This window comes from Melanotaenia boesemani, chromosome 9, assembly GCF_017639745.1.
Source record: "Melanotaenia boesemani isolate fMelBoe1 chromosome 9, fMelBoe1.pri, whole genome shotgun sequence".
Lineage (NCBI taxonomy): Eukaryota > Metazoa > Chordata > Actinopteri > Atheriniformes > Melanotaeniidae > Melanotaenia > Melanotaenia boesemani.
Genome location: NC_055690.1, coordinates 1,957,856 through 1,975,548, shown reverse-complemented (window position 1 = coordinate 1,975,548; position 17,693 = coordinate 1,957,856). Strand labels below are relative to the sequence as shown.

The window sequence follows — 17,693 nt, the reverse complement described above, 5'->3', positions numbered from 1 at the left end:
TTCCTTTAACCACGTTTAACAGGACCACGGGAATGGCTTTAACTACTCACACAAACTGTGTGTGTGGACAGTTGAATTTAAATTTGTTTTTGAACTCTGGAGCTAAATTTTGAAGCTAGAAAGTCACCATTTCTCTGCTCCAGACTCCTTTTCCTCCCAGTCTCTTTAAGGATTTCCTCTTGTGTAGAAAGTATCTGTTATTCCAGATTGTCCTATTATGTGGGTGAAATTGTGTTTATATAACATTATCCAATATATTAATACTTGCATGTGGTAATCTGGTTTAAAAGGCAGTTTTATGGGACTGGAATCATATTACAACAGAAATTTAATACCTCCAACTCTTTCAAATAGATGTGCAAAGAAACTAAACTATTTTCATCTTTAATAGACATTTGCAGCCATTTTAACTTTATCACAGCGTTCATAACATCCCTCCCTCTGCTGCTGCTTTCACCACATCACTCTTTCTGATCAGAGGTTTGTGGTTCCAAATGAAATTGTGGTGATTTGGTTAATCCTCTTTATAGTTCTGTACCATATATGTGAAGAGTATGTTGGATAGATTCATCTTGAAATTCCTACCATCTTCGTTAACAAAATTCTTCCAAAAATTGAAATATTCCTTTGAAGCCAACAATTAATGAGTTGCTGAACCTGAAGACAGGTTGAATATTTGTTTTCTCTCGGTTCATATAATCCTTAATATTTATCGTCTGATCTGGATCCTAGTGACTTAATATCCTGTTGCGCATGCGTACTTCCGACGACTAAACTGGTGTGTTGACAAATGGAGGAGTGACCACAGCAGCGTAAGTACATCTTTGTTCATGCTGGAATAAATTAGCAATAATTTAGCGACGTGTAAATAATTTTGTCTTATTGTAAAACCACGTGTTTATAAGTTATAACGAAAGCTATCCCAACAAAGATAATATAAACTGTACTGCTTTGTTAAACAACTGTAAACCAACCCGCTGGGGCCGACTGGTAGGGTAGGATATTCATCAATTCACCATATTTATGTGATAGACTTCCGGTCGAATTCCAAATTTTCAAAACAGTTTTTAAACGTTTAGATTTCACTGGCTAAATACAAAACATTGATCTGTAAATTAATTAAAACTCAAATAAAAGACTGTTAAATCGTGTTGTTCAGCGGTGTTGTGGCAAATCCAGGCGTTGTTTCTTTAAAACGCTTCAGGTTTATGCTGTAATTTTGAAGGGCTCTTTGGTGAGTTTCCGGTATCACCCATGGTAACGTTAGCTGCGGCTCGCCCTCGGGTACAGCTAGCTAACCGTCTTCCAACACTGTTTCAGCTTTATCCCTCCACACCTGTACCAGTGTTGTAAACAACCATTTAGCCACACAGCAGTGATTAGATTTAAGAAAAGTTCTCTTGTGTTTTTGATCAAACTCATGAATTTTCTCCGCAGTCTGGGCGAGTGACGGCGGTCTCCTCTACAAGCGCTTCGCCAGAAATGAAGAGGTGCGCGCGCCATTGTTTCTTGATAACAATAAAATAATGTTAACACATAGCAGTGTTAATTCAGTCCAAACATGTCTTCTTTCTTGTATTTTTCTGGTTGCAGCCAACAGAAAAGCCCAGAACCAGACGGAGCTGTTACCGTCAGCGAGGAAGGTGCTTTTTTCAGTAGTTAAACCCAATTTTGACATTTTTGTGTTATAATTGTGTTGTAATTACATTTGCTGTAAGACTTCAGTGTACAGACTTTACCTGATTCTGAGTGTGGCCAGATTTGCCCATGATGCAGTTAGTGTAATGGTTTTGTGGGCTGTTTCAGGGTCTGTTGCCACTGCAGAGGATCCTGCAGCCATCGCCACCATCCAGTCCGCTGCAACGTTCACTGACCAACCCATCAAATACCTGTTCAAGACGGAAGGAGCTGGGGGCCAGGTAGGATGGAGTCTTTTTTTTACTTTAATCTCTCATTAATGATGGGTCCATCAATGCTGAAAGGTTTAAGCGAGTTTTCGAGCATCATGGCTTCACGCACTACATCTCCACACAGAGATTAACTGGGACAATTAGTTTTATCGGTCAGGGAGATAATCACAATGTCACAATCATTGTGTGTTGATTAATTTGCAAACAATGTAAATGAGTAAAACCAAATCAACCCTCCTTCTAGGTCTTTAAGTTTGATTACCTTTTCATGCCAGCAAAACAAAATAATAGACAAAGTAAAGTCAGCTTAAATCTGCTGTGCTGTATGGAGAATAAATAAATCCTATAAAATAATTTAGAGAAAACAGATTACAGGACCTCTACTGTTTCTTCCTGGTATCTACATTATAACCATGGTTTTTAACTTCTCTTTAGAAAGCAGGAAAACATCCAGCTACCTCTGACTTCCAGCTGCTGTTTGACATAAATAATCCTGGAACATTGGAAATAAAGAACCTGGACCACACATCTGGAACTAAATACACGTTCTGCTACACTGGCCAGTAAAAACCCTCATGCCCAGTCTTGCGTAGCTGATGCTGGTCGATTACATCGTAGCTGATGCTGGTCGATTACATCGTAGCTGATGCTGGTCGATTACATCGTAGCTGATGCTGGTCGATTACATCGTAGCGGATGCTGGTCGATTACATCGTAGCGGATGCTGGTCGATTACATCGTAGCTGATGCTGGTCGATTACATCGTAGCTGATGCTGGTCGATTACATCGTAGCTGATGCTGGTCGATTACATCGTAGCGGATGCTGGTCGATTACATCGTAGCGGATGCTGGTCGATTACATCGTAGCGGATGCTGGTCAGTACGGCGTAGCTAAAGTTTAACGTCATCATGACCAAGTCAGCCGTTTTTAGAAACTGTTTAGTAAATGTCTCGTTGTTGTTCTGAACAGTGGAGTGGAGCCAATCTGACAAGTAAACAATATTTTAGTACAAAAGCAGTAACAAGCTAACGTTTATGCTGCTGTGGCTCTCAGCTCTTTGTTAGCATAGATGCTAACATTAGCTTCATATTACAGTGACTAACCTCTCCAGGTGTGTTTCGAGGTGGATGACTGTGGATATGGTGGATGCAGCCATAGACGTTGTGTTTTGTTGGTCTTATACTGGTCCCTCTTTATTAAGTTTTTAATTCCCAAAAGTTACAGTTGTGCTGAAGCTGCAGCTACGCTCACCCGCTTTTCTCCAGAACGATTTACTGTGGGCTGCAGCGTCTTGCTTAAGGCCCCAACTGGAAGGTGTTACTGGGGCTTGCAAAGCGACACAAGAAAATAGAAAAATGTTCCATTTTTGTGAGTTGTGACTAAATAATCCAGCAGCTCCCAGAGACACAGGGAGACAAACATAATAAACAAACAGAAGTTTTTCTCTCTGAAGACCAGCGCTCAGTTAACACAGTGAACGAGCCGGATTTGGGAACCTCATCACCACTCTGGACAAACGTATCACTGCCGTCTGGTCTCCATGTTGCTGGAGTGTCTCCCTGTCCTGGATGAAGGACGTGGCTACAGTCCAACGTTTCGCCACCGCTACGGACCTGTGGTCAAGCCGCACCATAGAGCCGGATATGACGCAGATTTCAAGCTGAAAACGAAATGTCTCCAGACTCATTTTTTCCAGATTACACCGGGCAGAACAAAGCTGCTGGTCTGAGACAAACTAGAGCTACTGGGACCTGGAGGAAAGATGCTGGTCTGGATTACCACCGACACACTGGCTGCCCCCATCTCTCTGTCTCTAATTGTGTTAAATAATCTATTTCAGTCACAATAATGGTGATTATCATGTTTCCCATAATCGAGCAGCTCTACAATCAGCCATGAATTATTCATCAAGAAACTGGGAAGATATGGTACCAGGGGACTGGACTGGGTACAAAGCAGTTTGTGAACCTGCGTGGCTGCTTCATCGTTTTTGGACCTTGCTTGGGTCCCCCATGGCTCAGTGTTGGGCCCAAAGTAGAGCTGGGTGATATGGCCTAAACATAAATTCTCTGGTGTTTTATAACCAAATCCGATTTCCAATTTTAATCAATTTCTTTTCTTTTCTTTTACAAAACATAAATAAACTTATTAAAAACATTTGTTTATATAGATGAATGCCAGCAAAATAAAGCATATAATGTCATAACTTTTCCACCATATAAACGACTTCATATCTTACATAGAAATATGCGACACAATGCATCCGTGATCTCTTTCCATCTGGATCTTATCATACAGGATCCACTGCAGGAGTAATTCCCCTGATGAAGGTTGTCTCTTAACTAGTGTTTGTGGGTTAAGTTGACTTCTGCATCTCGTAGAGAGCAGCATTTCTCACTGCAGTTATACGTACAGCTAAATCCCAGATATGAGTGAAGGACCACTTCACTGAAAATCTGTCAAACACTGTTCTGGTGTGGAGGGAGGGCTAAGTCTGCTATGGAAAAAATCCAGATTTTCATAAAAATAAATCTCCAGAAATGTAAAATTTGATTTATCGATTTTAGCTATTAATCGCCCAGCACAAAGCTTTTCATTCTGTACATTAATTATAGATATAAAATTACTAAGGTATTGCATTTTGTGTTGTTTGCTGATGGCACAAATATTTTCTGTTCTTTAGAAAAATTACAGGACATCAGGATAGAAACAAACAACCTAAAATGGTTTGACTGAAACAGCTTATCATTAAAACCAAAGCCAAAGGAATTTTGTTTGTTAACTGTACAATTAATCTGGGGCGCCGAAAAGGGGGGGTAAAGGGGAAGGATTCATGGGGCCCATGAGTGACAGGGGGCCCAGAAGGGCCCTCAATGCAACTGTAATACTGACAAAATTATCTGATACCTAATGATAAACTTACAATCATGCAAACAATTTAGTCACAATGCAACGGTCTCACTAAGTTTTTTTGTTTTGGAAACATTTCTGAACACCCACCCCCCTCTATATTTCCCTTAAATGGTTCAGTCCACCTGCTCCTTCAGCTGCGAAGCAGCAACAGACAAACAGCGAGTGGATGCGAAGACGGCAACATGCCTCAAAGTCAGGAAGTTAAAAACGAAAAGAAAAAAGCTGGAGAGAGAACAGAGGGGTGGACAGTACGTCACCCACTTCTTCCAGAGGCGAGGTGGTCGGTCAGCTCGGCTGATGGAAAGTTGTGGAACATCAGCTTGTTGTCTCTTCTAAACTTTGTTCATATAAGCTAGCTCACTTTGCTCCATATTAGCTCATATTTCTGGATAAAACTCTGGATTTTATTCATTTCACAATTTTAGTCAAATAATTAATGCAGACAAACAATTAGCAAGCATCTCTGCTAGAAAAAATAAAAAAATGAAATCACGCATGTTCCGAACAGAAACGAGAGCAGCTGAAGCAGATGCTGCCAGACATTCCCTCCCCACCCCACCTGAACACGCCCCCCCCCCCCCCCCACACACACACACCTGAACACGCCCCCCACCCCTCCCCACCTGAACACGCTCCCCACCCCTCCCCACCTGAACATGTCCAGGTGGCCCTGAGGAAGGAGGTGAGCAGCTGAGTGTTGAATTCATTCATTATTGTTAAGAAAAAAAACGTATAATAGAAAAATAGTTCAGAATTAATAATAATATTTTTTTAGACCGATTTGAATGGTTTAGAAAATGCTCAGCTATCTCTGTAATATTAGGTCAGGTCAGTAGTTTGGACTCATCCTCCTGCTTTGCAGCAGGAACAGAGACATTTCTAGTGCAGCAGACTGGGTGACTGTTTCAATCCAACCAGAGAAATATTTACATTTTCTACATATCAGAAGATTAACCAGCAACAACCATATAGATCATATATGTTCCCACTAATCTAAAGCTTCACCGGTGAGTCTACAGATGTGGAGATAAATTAGACTTCATGTTGCTCCATGAGGAGACGATGACGTGGAGGATTGGTAGTCAAATCAATTTCCCTTCACATTGTTGGTGAAACCACTGAAAGCACCTTTAAAACTAAATAGTGGGAGGCCACCAGAAATAATGATTGTGATGCTGCTACACATGACATTACATGATTGGAGATACTATATAATTTTGTATGCCATGTACACTACAGAGCAGGTCCAGCATCATCTTCAAGTTTGTCAGAGAGGAGAGTGGAAATGGAGGAAGACATGGAAGAGGGTCCAGATTCAGATGATGAGGATACACCACGAGAGAGTGTAGGAAGACTCAGAGAGACAGCAGAGCGGGAGAACATTGAAATCAAGCTGAAGATGTTGAAAGTGATTCAGATGAGGGAGATGGACTAAATAAGACCACAAAGAGACTTCAAACATGACAGAGTTTGAGGACATGGAAAATCAAGCTGATGTTGAGGTACCAGTAGCCTAACTGTCATGTTTTTCTTTTAACAAATATAGGTATGATGGTCAAAGTATCATTAAAATAGCTCATTTTATGTATTACAATATCAACATTTTCAGGGGGGGGGGGTGGGGGGGGCACTTCAGTTTCTTTTCATGGGGCCCAACATCACTAGCAGCACCCCTGCAATTAATACACAGTTAAAAATAAAAATATATGTGTGGAAATACAAAGAGTTCATAAAAATAAAATGTTAAACTATAGATGAGAAACTTAACTGGAAATCACATATAAAACATGTACAAACTAAAGTCTCCAGAGGTGTTGCAATAATAAGCAAAGAGGTTCAGGATCAGAAATCCCTCCTAACTGTTCCCTCTTCTCACCAAAATCACTGTCTGAGGTTTGGGGAACGGCTACCAAACACCCCTACGGTCCGTACAGACCATCCACAACGCTGCTATCGGGAACACACTCATTATTCCTTCAAAGTTACTCACATTTACAGCCACTGGAAGGTCAAATAATGTTCAAAGCTAAAAACAATCTACTAATAAATGTACAGAAATGATTCACCATTCATGAGGGGAGTTATAATCTAGGAAAAGGAAAGTGAACTTTAATATTTCCTTAATCTGTACAGCCGGGAAAGGTTTCAGTGTTCCCGTCAGCGGTGAGACGAGGAACAGGTTCACCGTGGAGACGAAGCAGCCGCTTACAATCAGGCAGAAAGGGAGGCGTTTGGGAGCACTACGTGTTTATTTCTATGTATTTATTCTGCTTACTTTTACTGTTTTATATGTGCACGTGTGTACAGACTGCATGGGAAGGTGTATGTTACAGTATGTTTTTCAGTATATGCATGTTTGTATGCATAAAAAAGCCTAAAACATATCTGAAAATAACATGATTGGCTGGTGGAGTTTAAAAAAAACGGATTCAAGTCGGTCACATATTGACAACCATCGTTCTTTATGTACGGAGTCTTTGAATTTTGTGGCTTGTTTGTGACGGGAAATGTTTGGATGAATGTACCAGATGGAGAGAGATTTTTCGTAGAGATGTAAAGGATGAAGGAGATAAAGATAATGTGTGTGTGATGTAATCAGATAGCAACCACTTGGTGTTCTGTTTTTGGGGTGCAGGTGACCTACAGAGTGATCCAGGTGTCAGATGGCCAGTTGGAGGGTCAGACTGATGGAGGTGCTGCCGTCAGCCTCGTCGCCGGTTTCCCTGCAACTACCCAGGCTGTCACGCAGGTGAGAACAGCACTGATTGGTTGCCCATATTTTCCAATGGAGCCAGTGTGGAGACAAAATGTCTCTACAACAGGCTGACAAAAATACATGAGAGAAAATTACAGAGAACAGTCAAATAAACCAGTAAATACAAGTTTAAACAAATAAATTACAAGCTGTATTGGCTCAGGTTGCCTACCACTGGAGCAAAAACAACAAAGTTTAGTAAATAGAACTAAAAAAATGCAGGTATTTTGGCAAAAATGAACTGAGGCTGGACGCGGACTCACAGCCAGAACCCTGTAACAAGCTCGGTTAGTGCAGGCGGTCTGCATATATATGATCTAAATATACCAGGTGCAGCCGATGGCGGGTGAGAATAGTATTTTTATCTTTAAATATAGGTATTAAATAACCATGTCCTATCTTGGATATTTAAATAACAGTATTCCAAAGTATCAGACAGCAGAGTTTCCTTCCTTGGAGCTGGATTTGTGATGGTCGGTATCAGCAAGTATTTCTGTCTAAACACCATTCGTTACCACAGAAACTTAGAATTCTTTGTTTCCTGCCCAACACAACCACACACAGACCAGGAAGTTACGCAGTCTTGTGTGATCGTTGTTGTGAGTTGGTAGGCGAAAAAGCAGCTGCATGTGTCACTGTTGTGCTAACATTTAGCATTAGCGGTAACCCCGCTAGTAAAACAGCAACATGCCTCATATGCAGGGCTGAAGTTTCCAGAGGCAGAACCAATGCTGGCAGGTTTACCAGCAGCGACTTTCTAAGCGTCTGAGTCGGCATCACGGGAAAGAGCACGAGGAGGTTGTTGCCTTAAAGGAAAAGCACAACGAACCACAGCGACAACATCCATCCATCCATTTTCTGCCGCTTATCCGGAGTTGGGTCGCTGGGGCAGCTGCCTAAGCAGGGAAACCCAGACTTCCCTCTCCCCGGCCACATTCACCAGCTCATCCGGAGGGATCCCAAGGCGTTTCCAGGCCAGCCGAGAGATGTAGTCCGTCCAGCGTGTCCTGGGTCTTCCCCGGGGCCTCTTTCCAGTGGGGCGTGCCCGGAACACCTCACCAGGGTGGCGTCCAGGAGGCATCCTGACCAGATGCCCGAGCCACCTCATCTGGCTCCTCTCGATGTGGAGGAGCAGCGGCTCTACTCTGAGCCCCTCCCGGATCACCAAGCTTCTCACCCTATCTCTAAGGGAGAGCCCGGCCACCCTGCGGAGAAAACTCATTTCGGACGCTTGTATTTGCGACCTTGTTCTTTCGGTCACTACCCACAGCTCGTGACCATAGGTGAGGGTAGTAACGTAGATCAACCGGTAAATCGAGAGCTTTTCCTTTTGGCTCAGCTCCTTTTTCACCACGACAGACCGACACAGAGTCCGCATCACTGCAGACGCCACACCAATCCGCCTGTCCATCTCCTGCTCCATCCTTCCCTCACTCGTGAACAAGACCCCAAGAAACGTAAACTCCTCCACTTGGGGCAGGACCGTATTGTAGACCTGGAGAGAGCACTTCACCCTTTTCCGGCTGAGGACCATGGTCTCAGACTTGGACGTGCTGATTCTCATCCCAGTCGCTTCACACTTGGTTGCTAATCATTCAAGTAAGAGCTGAAGATCATGGCCCGATGAAGCCAACAGAACCACATCATCCGCAAAGAGCAGAGACCCAATCTTGAGGCCACCAAACCGGATCCCCTCAACACCTCGGCTGCACCTAGAAATTCTGTCCATAAAAGTTATGAATTAAACTTAAAATTAAAGTGGAAAAACACACTACAGGCTGATCCAACTTTGATGCAATGTCTTTAAAACAAGTCAGAATGAGGCTCAGTAGTGTGTGTGTGGCCTCCACGTGCCTGTAGGACCTCCCTACAACACCTGGGCATGCTTCTGATGAGGTGGTGGATGGTCTCCTGAGGGATCTCCTCCCAGACCTGGACTAAAGTATCCGTCACCTCCTGGACAGTCTGTGGTCAACGTGGCGTTGGTGGATGGAGACATGATGTCCCAGATGTGCTCAGCTGGATTCAGGTCTGGGGAACGGGCGGCCAGTCCATAGCATCGATGCTTCGTCTGGCAGGAACTGCTGACACACTCCAGCCACATGAGGTCTAGCATGGTCTTGCATTAGGAGGAACCCAGGACCAACCGCACCAGCATGTGGTCTCACAAGGGGTCTGAGGATCTCATCTCGGTACCTAATGGCAGTCAGGCTGCTTCTGGCACATGGAGGGCTGTGCAGCCCCCCCAAAGATATGCCACCCCCCACCATTACTGACCCACTGCCAAACCGGTCATGCTGGAGGACGTTGCAGGCAGCAGAACGTTCTCCACGTCGTCTCCAGACTCCATCATGTCTGTCTCATGTGCTCAGTGTGAACCTGCTTTCATCTGTGAAGAACACAGGGGCCAGTGGTGAAGTTACCCATCTTGGTGTTTTCTCTGGTAAACACCAAACGTCCTGCAGGGTGTTGGGCTGTAAACACAACCCCCACCTGTGGACGTCGGGTCCTCATACCTCCCTCATGGAGTCTGTTTCTGACCGTTTGAGCTACACATGCACATCTGTGTCCTGCTGGAGGTCATGTTGCAGGGCTCTGGCAGTGCTCCTCCTGTTCCTCCTTGTACAAAGGTGGAGGTAGCGTCCTGCTGCTGGGTTGTTGCCTCCTACGGCCTCCTCCACGTCTCCTGATGTACTGGCCTGTCTCCTGGTGGCGCCTCCATGCTCTGGACACGACGCTGACAGACACAGCAAACCTTCTGGCCACAGCTCGCATTGATGAGCCATCCTGGATGAGCTGCACTACCTGAGCCACTTGTGTGGGTGTAGACTCCGTCTCATGCTACCACTAGAGTGAAAGCACCGCCAGCTTTCAAAAGTCACCAAAACATCATCCAGAAAGCAGGACTGAGACGTGGTCTGTGGTCACCACCTGCAGAACCTCCTTTATTGGGGTGTCTTTGTCTATAATTTCCACCTGTTTGTTCCATTTGCGTAACGGCATGTGAAATTGATTGTCCATCAGATCCATGTTCCTGTCGCTGAAGCTGAAGGATGAAACATGCTGACAGCAGCCTTTTTCAGTTATAGTTTTCCTTTATCTGCTGTAACTGTTCAGTATTAATGTGGTTTAAGTGACACAGCTGTAAATCTACCAGCCATCATCCAGCCATGAAGATCTATGCAGATAGATCAGGGTCAGAAATCTAGAGATAGTTAAACAGCAAAGGAAGTAGAGACGTCTCCTCTAGATCGTTGCTGCTGTGGACATGGTCAGCAACAATACTCAGGTAGGCTGTGCTGGTTAAACCAGGCCACGTTGGTACTAAGGGGCCCAAAGTGGACCAAGAAAATCTCCCCCCACCATTACACCAGCAGCAGCCTGAAGCGTTGATCCAAGGCAGGATGGATCCATGTTTTCATGATGTTTCCATCAGATTCTGAGCCTAGCATCTGAATGTGGAGCTGAAATGGAGACTCATCAGACCAGCAACGTTTCTCCATCTTCTATTGTCCAGTGTTGGTGAGTGTGTGTGAATTGTAGCCTCAGTTTCCTGTTCTTAGCTGGCAGGAGGCACCCGGTGTGTCTTCTTCGTTCTGAGGCTTGCTTTGAACTTCAGCGCGTTGGTTTAACCGTGTCTGCATGACATGGAAGGACCTTTAATGTTCACGTCTCTGCTGTTTTCAGGCCGTCTTTTCTCAGTCAGAGGCGATGGAGGGGGATGGCAGCGCTGAGACACAGTACACTTATTACCCAGCCACCATTGCAGATGCTACTACCGGCACCATGGTGACCACAGTGCAGGCGTCTGACACTCTGCTGGGACAGACCACACCCACAGGTAACTTGTGTACACCTGTAACCTCTACTACATCACTGTGGCAAGACATGGATACAAACCTGTTTCCTCTGATGCTCTTCCTCATGAGGATGAGTTGGTGTCTTGTTCTCTGCAGCTGAAGGTGAGTTTTTCTTTTACAGGCCAGGTTTATGTGATGATGTCACCCCAGGAAGTTTTGACGGGATCCAATCAAAGGACAATCGCACCTCGAACCCAGCCATACATCGCGTAATTACATTATGATTTAAAGTAATCAACTAGCCAATTAGCAAGTGGAATAAATTCCATGTGATGTGACTTCCAGGAAGCAGGAGGCTCCTCGGGGCTCCAGGGATGAGAAGCGGCGAGCCCAGCACAACGAAGGTTAGCCTTTAATCATAGCATGAAAAATGAGGCTGGAATACAGGTGTTAAATCCCAACGTTGTTCCAACAGTTGAGCGCAGGCGCAGAGACAAGATCAACAACTGGATCGTCCAGCTTTCAAAGGCCATCCCAGACTGCAACGTGGACTACACCAAGACAGGCCAGGTGAGGTGAAGCTTGTTCTTAAACCCACAAACACAGCTTGCATCCTCCGTATGTTTCAGACCTTGTGTGTTGTCTCAGAGTAAAGGGGGGATCTTATCAAAAGCCTGCGAGTACATCAAGGAGCTCCGACAGAAAAACCTGAAGCTGGGGGAGGATGTCGGTGTTCTGGATCGTCTGCGGGTCGACAACCAGCTGCTCAGACAGGAGGTGGGTCACATGCACACCACAGATCTGGGAGAATGGAGTTAACCCATTATTAAAGTCATCATGTAGACCAGGACTTCTTTTACACTGGGGCCCAAACTGGTCCAGGAGAGGACAGGTGAGGTGGTACACCTGAGAATCAGGTAGAAAGGCATCCGGCTGCAGGCTTTTACATCTGGATGAAACTCCAAGTTCAGATGAGATCAGGTTCTGTCACACATCCAGGACTGATACTAGACCAGAACCAGGACTGATACCAGACCAAAACCAGAGCTGTTTCAGGGCTGTGATGAGGTCGGAAGTCGGACTGAAATTTTTCCAGATTTCCACTTTCATTTAAAAAGTCATGAAGCTGGTGAAATACAACTTTCTCAGTAGTCTGGATGTGAAGGAGGTCAGAGACGGTCTATAGGTGTTCATTAAAGAGGCGTCTAGGGGAGGGGCCTAATGGCAGCCATCTTTAGAGCCTGATGCCAGTGAGCTGTTAACTATCAGTAGGAGACCAGTTTCTACTGAGGTAAAAACTGGTTTTAAAAGTCGGATGGAATCATGTCCAAAGTGCATGTTGCTGATTTCAAATGTCAAACTGTTTCTTGTAAGACTTTTAAATTCACCATTTTAAATTGCGACATAACATCAGAAATATTTCCGGGTTTTAGACACAGACTAGTTTTCTTGTTTGACTGTGTGGAATTAATATGCTTTCTAATGGTTTTAATGTTTTGGCTAAAAGAGTTGGTTTTATTTGTCAGCAGGGAGGAGCTCTGGGCTGAACTGGAAGTTTTCCATCGTAGCAAACAGAGAATTGTTGATGTTCTTGTGGATCATTCTAGATAAATGCAGCTCTCTGGCCTTGTACAGCTCAGTGTTATAGCTACGCAGGCTTTGTTTCTACAGCTCAGAGTCAGTCTGACGTTCATTTTCCACCATTTCCACTCAGTTTTCCTGCTTTCTCTCTGTAGACTGGTGACCACAGTGGTGTTTCTCCATACTGGTTTCTGTTTACTCAAGGTGCTCCTGGTTCTTATCGGTGCAGCAGCATCCATTACATTCAAGATGATGCAGGAGTCCATCAGCTGACTCTGCTCTGGTTGTTGGTAACATAGCTATGGCCTCCACACACTGAGCTCTTGTTCTTTCATTAATGTTCCTCTTCCTGACCGAGGAGCAGCTGGTTGGACATTCTGAGTGATCAGTAAATCAAACAAAATACAAAAATGCTCAGACAAGGCCGTCAGTGACCACAGCAGAGGAAATATCAACACCTTTAGAGAGAACCAGGTCCAGAATGTGGCCTTGAATGTGGGTCGGTTCTTTTACATGTAGCCATGGAAACGTCCGGTATGGAAGAAAATTCCTTCACATTCCCATCCATCATGTTATCCATGTGGATGTTCAGATAAAATGGTTAAAATCAGTCGAGATAACCGACAACAGGCTGCACCAGGTTCATTTAGCAACCGTTCTTTGACAAACACGTGTCCATTTAGTTCGTGTGTTTACGCTGGGAAAAATGAGGTGGCATCATAAAACACAATTCAGGGAAAAATGGAAATTTGGGGGAAAAAAATTAAACAGAATCTGGAAATAAAATTGGAAATGTAGAGAAAGTTGCGTGTGCCCTCAGACCTTTAACTTCTTCTGATTTTACATCTTCCCTGTTTGCTTGTTGCACAGGTGGAAGACTGGAAGTCCAAGAACCAGATCTTGAGGAACCTTCTGCGTCAGCATGGCATCGTGGGATCATCCAGCACAGACCCTCAGTGAGAGGCCAGCTGTTGGCCAGGAGTATCCAAGGACAACCGCATATGGGCCAAAAGACTTGAAATGCTTTGAGATTCTTGTCATCAAGCATGCATGAAATGTGTGATGGAGGGGGAATTTTGTCCTGAATATTCAAATTCACCTTCTCTGAACTCTGATTAGGATTGTTTCTGAAACATTTCAGAGCATTTTAAACCCTTCACCTCATACCTACAATCATAACGTGAGAGAAGCCCTCATGACTTCCTCCACAAACACGATTGTCAGCCTCCAGTACAGTAAGCTCTACAACACGACCATGGACGCCCGCAGTCTGTCTGCTTCAGCTCTGCAGTACTGTGCTTCGTATCAAATGCACTCTTTTTAACGCCTCCAAACGTATGCATATCTTTTATTAAGTGTCACTTTGACCTGCTCGTACCAAGTTTGTCATTTAAATGATAGTTTGGGGTCTTTTTTTGTGTTTCATGAAGGGGACAAAAATGTCGTTGCAGCAATGTAAGTAATGAGGTAAATGGGTTGTAAGCTTGACGTTGTGTAGACTGGATGTCTTTATAATAAAAATGATTAACTCTATGTCTCAAGGCATTCTCAGTTGTGTTTATAAAAGTCGTAGACTGGTAACATCTTCGTGTTCTCAGGTATTTTACTTTGGAGGGTCTTACCGGAAGTAGATCCGTTCTCGGGCGTTCGCGTTCAGGTGAGCCAGACGCTGAAAGGACGCTTTTTCTTTTATTTATTCGTCTTTTTACATTTAAAGGCCAGATCAGGACGGTCAGGTTTCCCCGATGATCTGTATTTTGCTGGTAGCCGGGCACGGCGCCGTTTTAGAGGCGCAAATTAAGGTAAGTTTCTTTTGCCGCACAACTTGAAACGGTGCAAAGTTCATGTCCGTTACCAAGCGGTGACAGAACTACCTGGAATAATTTAGCGTTTGCTCTGCGTTTTGCCTTTTAGCTGGCCATTTACAATAATTTCCCCATCTTCACCATGAGGTAGGTAAATCGGCTTACATGTGATATAATAATTATTGTGTAGGTTTATTAAAACGAAACTTAATATGTAAAACTCGGGTCGGACCCCTTCGGAGCGTCGCGGCGGTATTAAACTAGAAAGTTTAATTTAGGACTAAATGAAAAATTGATCTCTTATTATCTTTGCCGAATTATTAGTAGAAATATAACATTTCAGGACATATTTAAGCATTGTGATAAGTTGATGTCTTTACAAAAATAAAGTAAATCTAAAATGGCCAACTTCTGCTATGGAGTTTGGTTGGATTGTAACATTTGTAGCAAAACAGAGCTTGTTGAGATTAGAGCCCTACCGACATGGATCTGTTTAGGCCGATGCCTTCATCGGCAATCGGCTGATTAAATTATGCACACACACACACACACACACACACACACATACATACATACATATATACAGGGTGCGAACCACAGGGGAGCTGGGGGAGCTATAGCTCCCCTTAATGAAACATGAGCTCCCCTAGAAACAGGATTTATGAAATGTAGGGGGAGCTATATAATACTGACAATAAAATGTATGCTGATTGCTCACAAATTCACTGTAGCCTAAAGTATGACTATGGATGCTATAATTATTGTGGCGGCGCTCCAAGTTAAACTTCCTGTAGATCTACGTTAAATACAAAATAAAAGAAGTAAACGCGTAAAAGGTAAGGTAAGACCTGCTTTAACTATTTACAATATGGGAAACTATCATTGCTCATTATATTGTGTATGGCAAGCATTGCTGTGTACGTGTGTGATATGTGGGTAATATTAACTATGTAAGTTGATCTTCGTAAAAAGAGTGGTAAAAATTTTTTTTGCAAGGGACATTTGCACCTGTTATTTATTATTGTTGCATAAGAGTTGTTAACCATTATGTATTGGTACGCTTATGTTCTGTGGGGCAAGCTGTAATATCAGCTGGCATCATGTTCTTACTTGCCGAAAAAAGATAGGAAATGCAAAAAAGCGGCTCCCCCTAAGCCCACGGTATGGTTCGCCCTGCACTCTGCATATATATATATATATATACACATCTGTGGTCTGAATCTCTTCCTTTGGCCAGCTTATTATTCCTGCAGGGTATCTGATGACCGGCAGGGCATAGCTGTTAACTGCCCGGACCTTGTTCTTGCCATTGAGCTGACTCCTTAGTACTTGCCTTACTCGTTGGAGGTATTTGGCTGTGGCTGCTTTTCTTGTGGCCGGTTCGAGGTCGCCATTTGTTTGTGGGATTCCAAGGTACTTGTAGTTGTCCTCAATGTCTGCTATTCTGCCGTCTGGGAGTGAGGGCCCTTCTGTATGGATACCTTCCCTCTCTTTGTCACCATCCGCCCACACTTCTCAAGTCCGAATGACATTCCAATGTCATTGCTGTGTATATATATATATATATATATATATATATATATATATATATATATATATATATATATATATATATAAACATATGTGTATGTGACCGACTCCGGAGAAGCGGCTGAAAATGGCCGGATGGACATTATGTGTGCAGTTACTTACTGGCTTTAAGCTTTTAGCTAAGGCTATGCTAGGTTGGCATAAATACAGCGATTTTATCGCTAACATAGACCGGTAGTAACTAAAGTTAGGTTAGCACAAGTTTTACAACGCAACATAAGTGAAAAGCATGGCTGACGCAACGAAGCACAGGTTGCTATCATGACACATGGTATACAGAGTTAAACTGGAGATATGCCACGTCATTTTCACAAAGTCATTATGAACGTACCTGTTTTCAAGCTCCGCCCACCCCGTAGCGCTGCCTGGCTGCTGACTGAATGGAGTCAGCGCTCCATCTAGTGGACAAACGGTGCAATGAAATCATTCTGCACAACTCTGACTCTCGACAACTTTTACTGTTTTATGAGAAATTAAAATAGATCACCGTTTAATCGGCAAGACTCCGGCTGGGTATGGCTGAAATCGTCCGATTAACCAGCTGGCTGATCAATCGGTCGAGCTCTATTTGAGATTCCTGACAGTCCATGAATGGTTCTGTGTGAAGTGAGAATGAATTAACCAATGTTTTTGGTGTATTTAATGGTTTTTCCTCAGAACGATGAGACGGGCTTGTACAGCCACCTGACTGGGATACCAAAGGCGTTACTTCCTGGCATTGGAGGGAAGAAGATCCTTGACTTTTGGTGGGAAGCTGTGAACATGTAAGCTGGAGATCATGTCTGCCTTTCTATCTGCAGATCTTTATTGTCTCCTATAACTCAGGGGTTCTGGTCTTGTCCAGGCGACAGCTGTTCACCGAGGTGTACCTGGTCACTAATGCAGATAAGTGAGTTTCATCACAAGCGTGTTGATGCAGAGCTTTCCCCACGGCTTAAAGCTGCTTCGTTCTTCCTTCCGCCAGGTACAAGCACTACGAGCGCTGGGCCACAGCTAATGACTTCCCAGTGGAAAACGTGGTGAATGATGGCAGCACTACGTTGGAGGACCGGCTGGGGGCCGTGGCGGACCTGGAGCTCGCCATACGAAGCCGCAAACTGCAGGATGACATCATGGTGGTATGTGTGGTTTTTAGAGGGTTTTAATTTATTCATGTTTTATAATTCAGTCGCATGTTGTAAGCAAAGCATTTCCCGTGTGTGAGCAGATTGCTGGAGACATGCTGTGTGCAGACCAGAACTTCGACATAGCTCAAGTCATTCGCTTCTTCAGGTCAAAGGTGAGATTCTCCAACGTTTGCACCACTTCGAGTTTGATCAGCTGAAGACAACCTTCAG

The 17,693-nt window shown here is 43.9% G+C and overlaps 2 protein-coding genes across 5 annotated transcripts in view; both read left to right on the top strand.

Moving 5' to 3' along the window:
* The first annotated feature begins 756 nt into the window (after positions 1-756).
* Positions 757-14,494, top strand: usf1 (upstream transcription factor 1). The gene is made up of 11 exons (XM_041995692.1): positions 757-812; positions 1,438-1,490; positions 1,594-1,643; positions 1,807-1,919; positions 7,461-7,574; positions 11,268-11,421; positions 11,562-11,649; positions 11,726-11,784; positions 11,856-11,950; positions 12,029-12,157; positions 13,832-14,494. Exons 2-11 carry the CDS (start codon positions 1,483-1,485, stop codon positions 13,919-13,921), a joined length of 900 nt encoding a protein of 299 aa, XP_041851626.1. The 5' UTR covers positions 757-812; positions 1,438-1,482; the 3' UTR covers positions 13,922-14,494.
* Positions 14,495-14,576: 82 nt separating this feature from the next.
* LOC121646587 (glucuronokinase with putative uridyl pyrophosphorylase) overlaps positions 14,577-17,693 on the top strand; it is a 32,969-nt gene continuing 29,852 nt past the window's right edge. For 2 of the 4 annotated variants that reach the window (XR_006011662.1, XM_041995670.1), the window contains exons 1-5: positions 14,577-14,763; positions 17,014-17,120; positions 17,201-17,245; positions 17,321-17,474; positions 17,564-17,635. Coding sequence is in view for 3 of the 4 variants with exons in the window: in XM_041995670.1 (XP_041851604.1) it covers positions 14,707-14,763; positions 17,014-17,120; positions 17,201-17,245; positions 17,321-17,474; positions 17,564-17,635 (435 nt within the window). In the remaining variant the exon portion in view is untranslated. The remainder of the gene's footprint in view (positions 14,764-17,013; positions 17,121-17,200; positions 17,246-17,320; positions 17,475-17,563; positions 17,636-17,693) is intronic. The other 2 variants (XM_041995669.1, XM_041995668.1) reach the window with 1 other exon arrangement.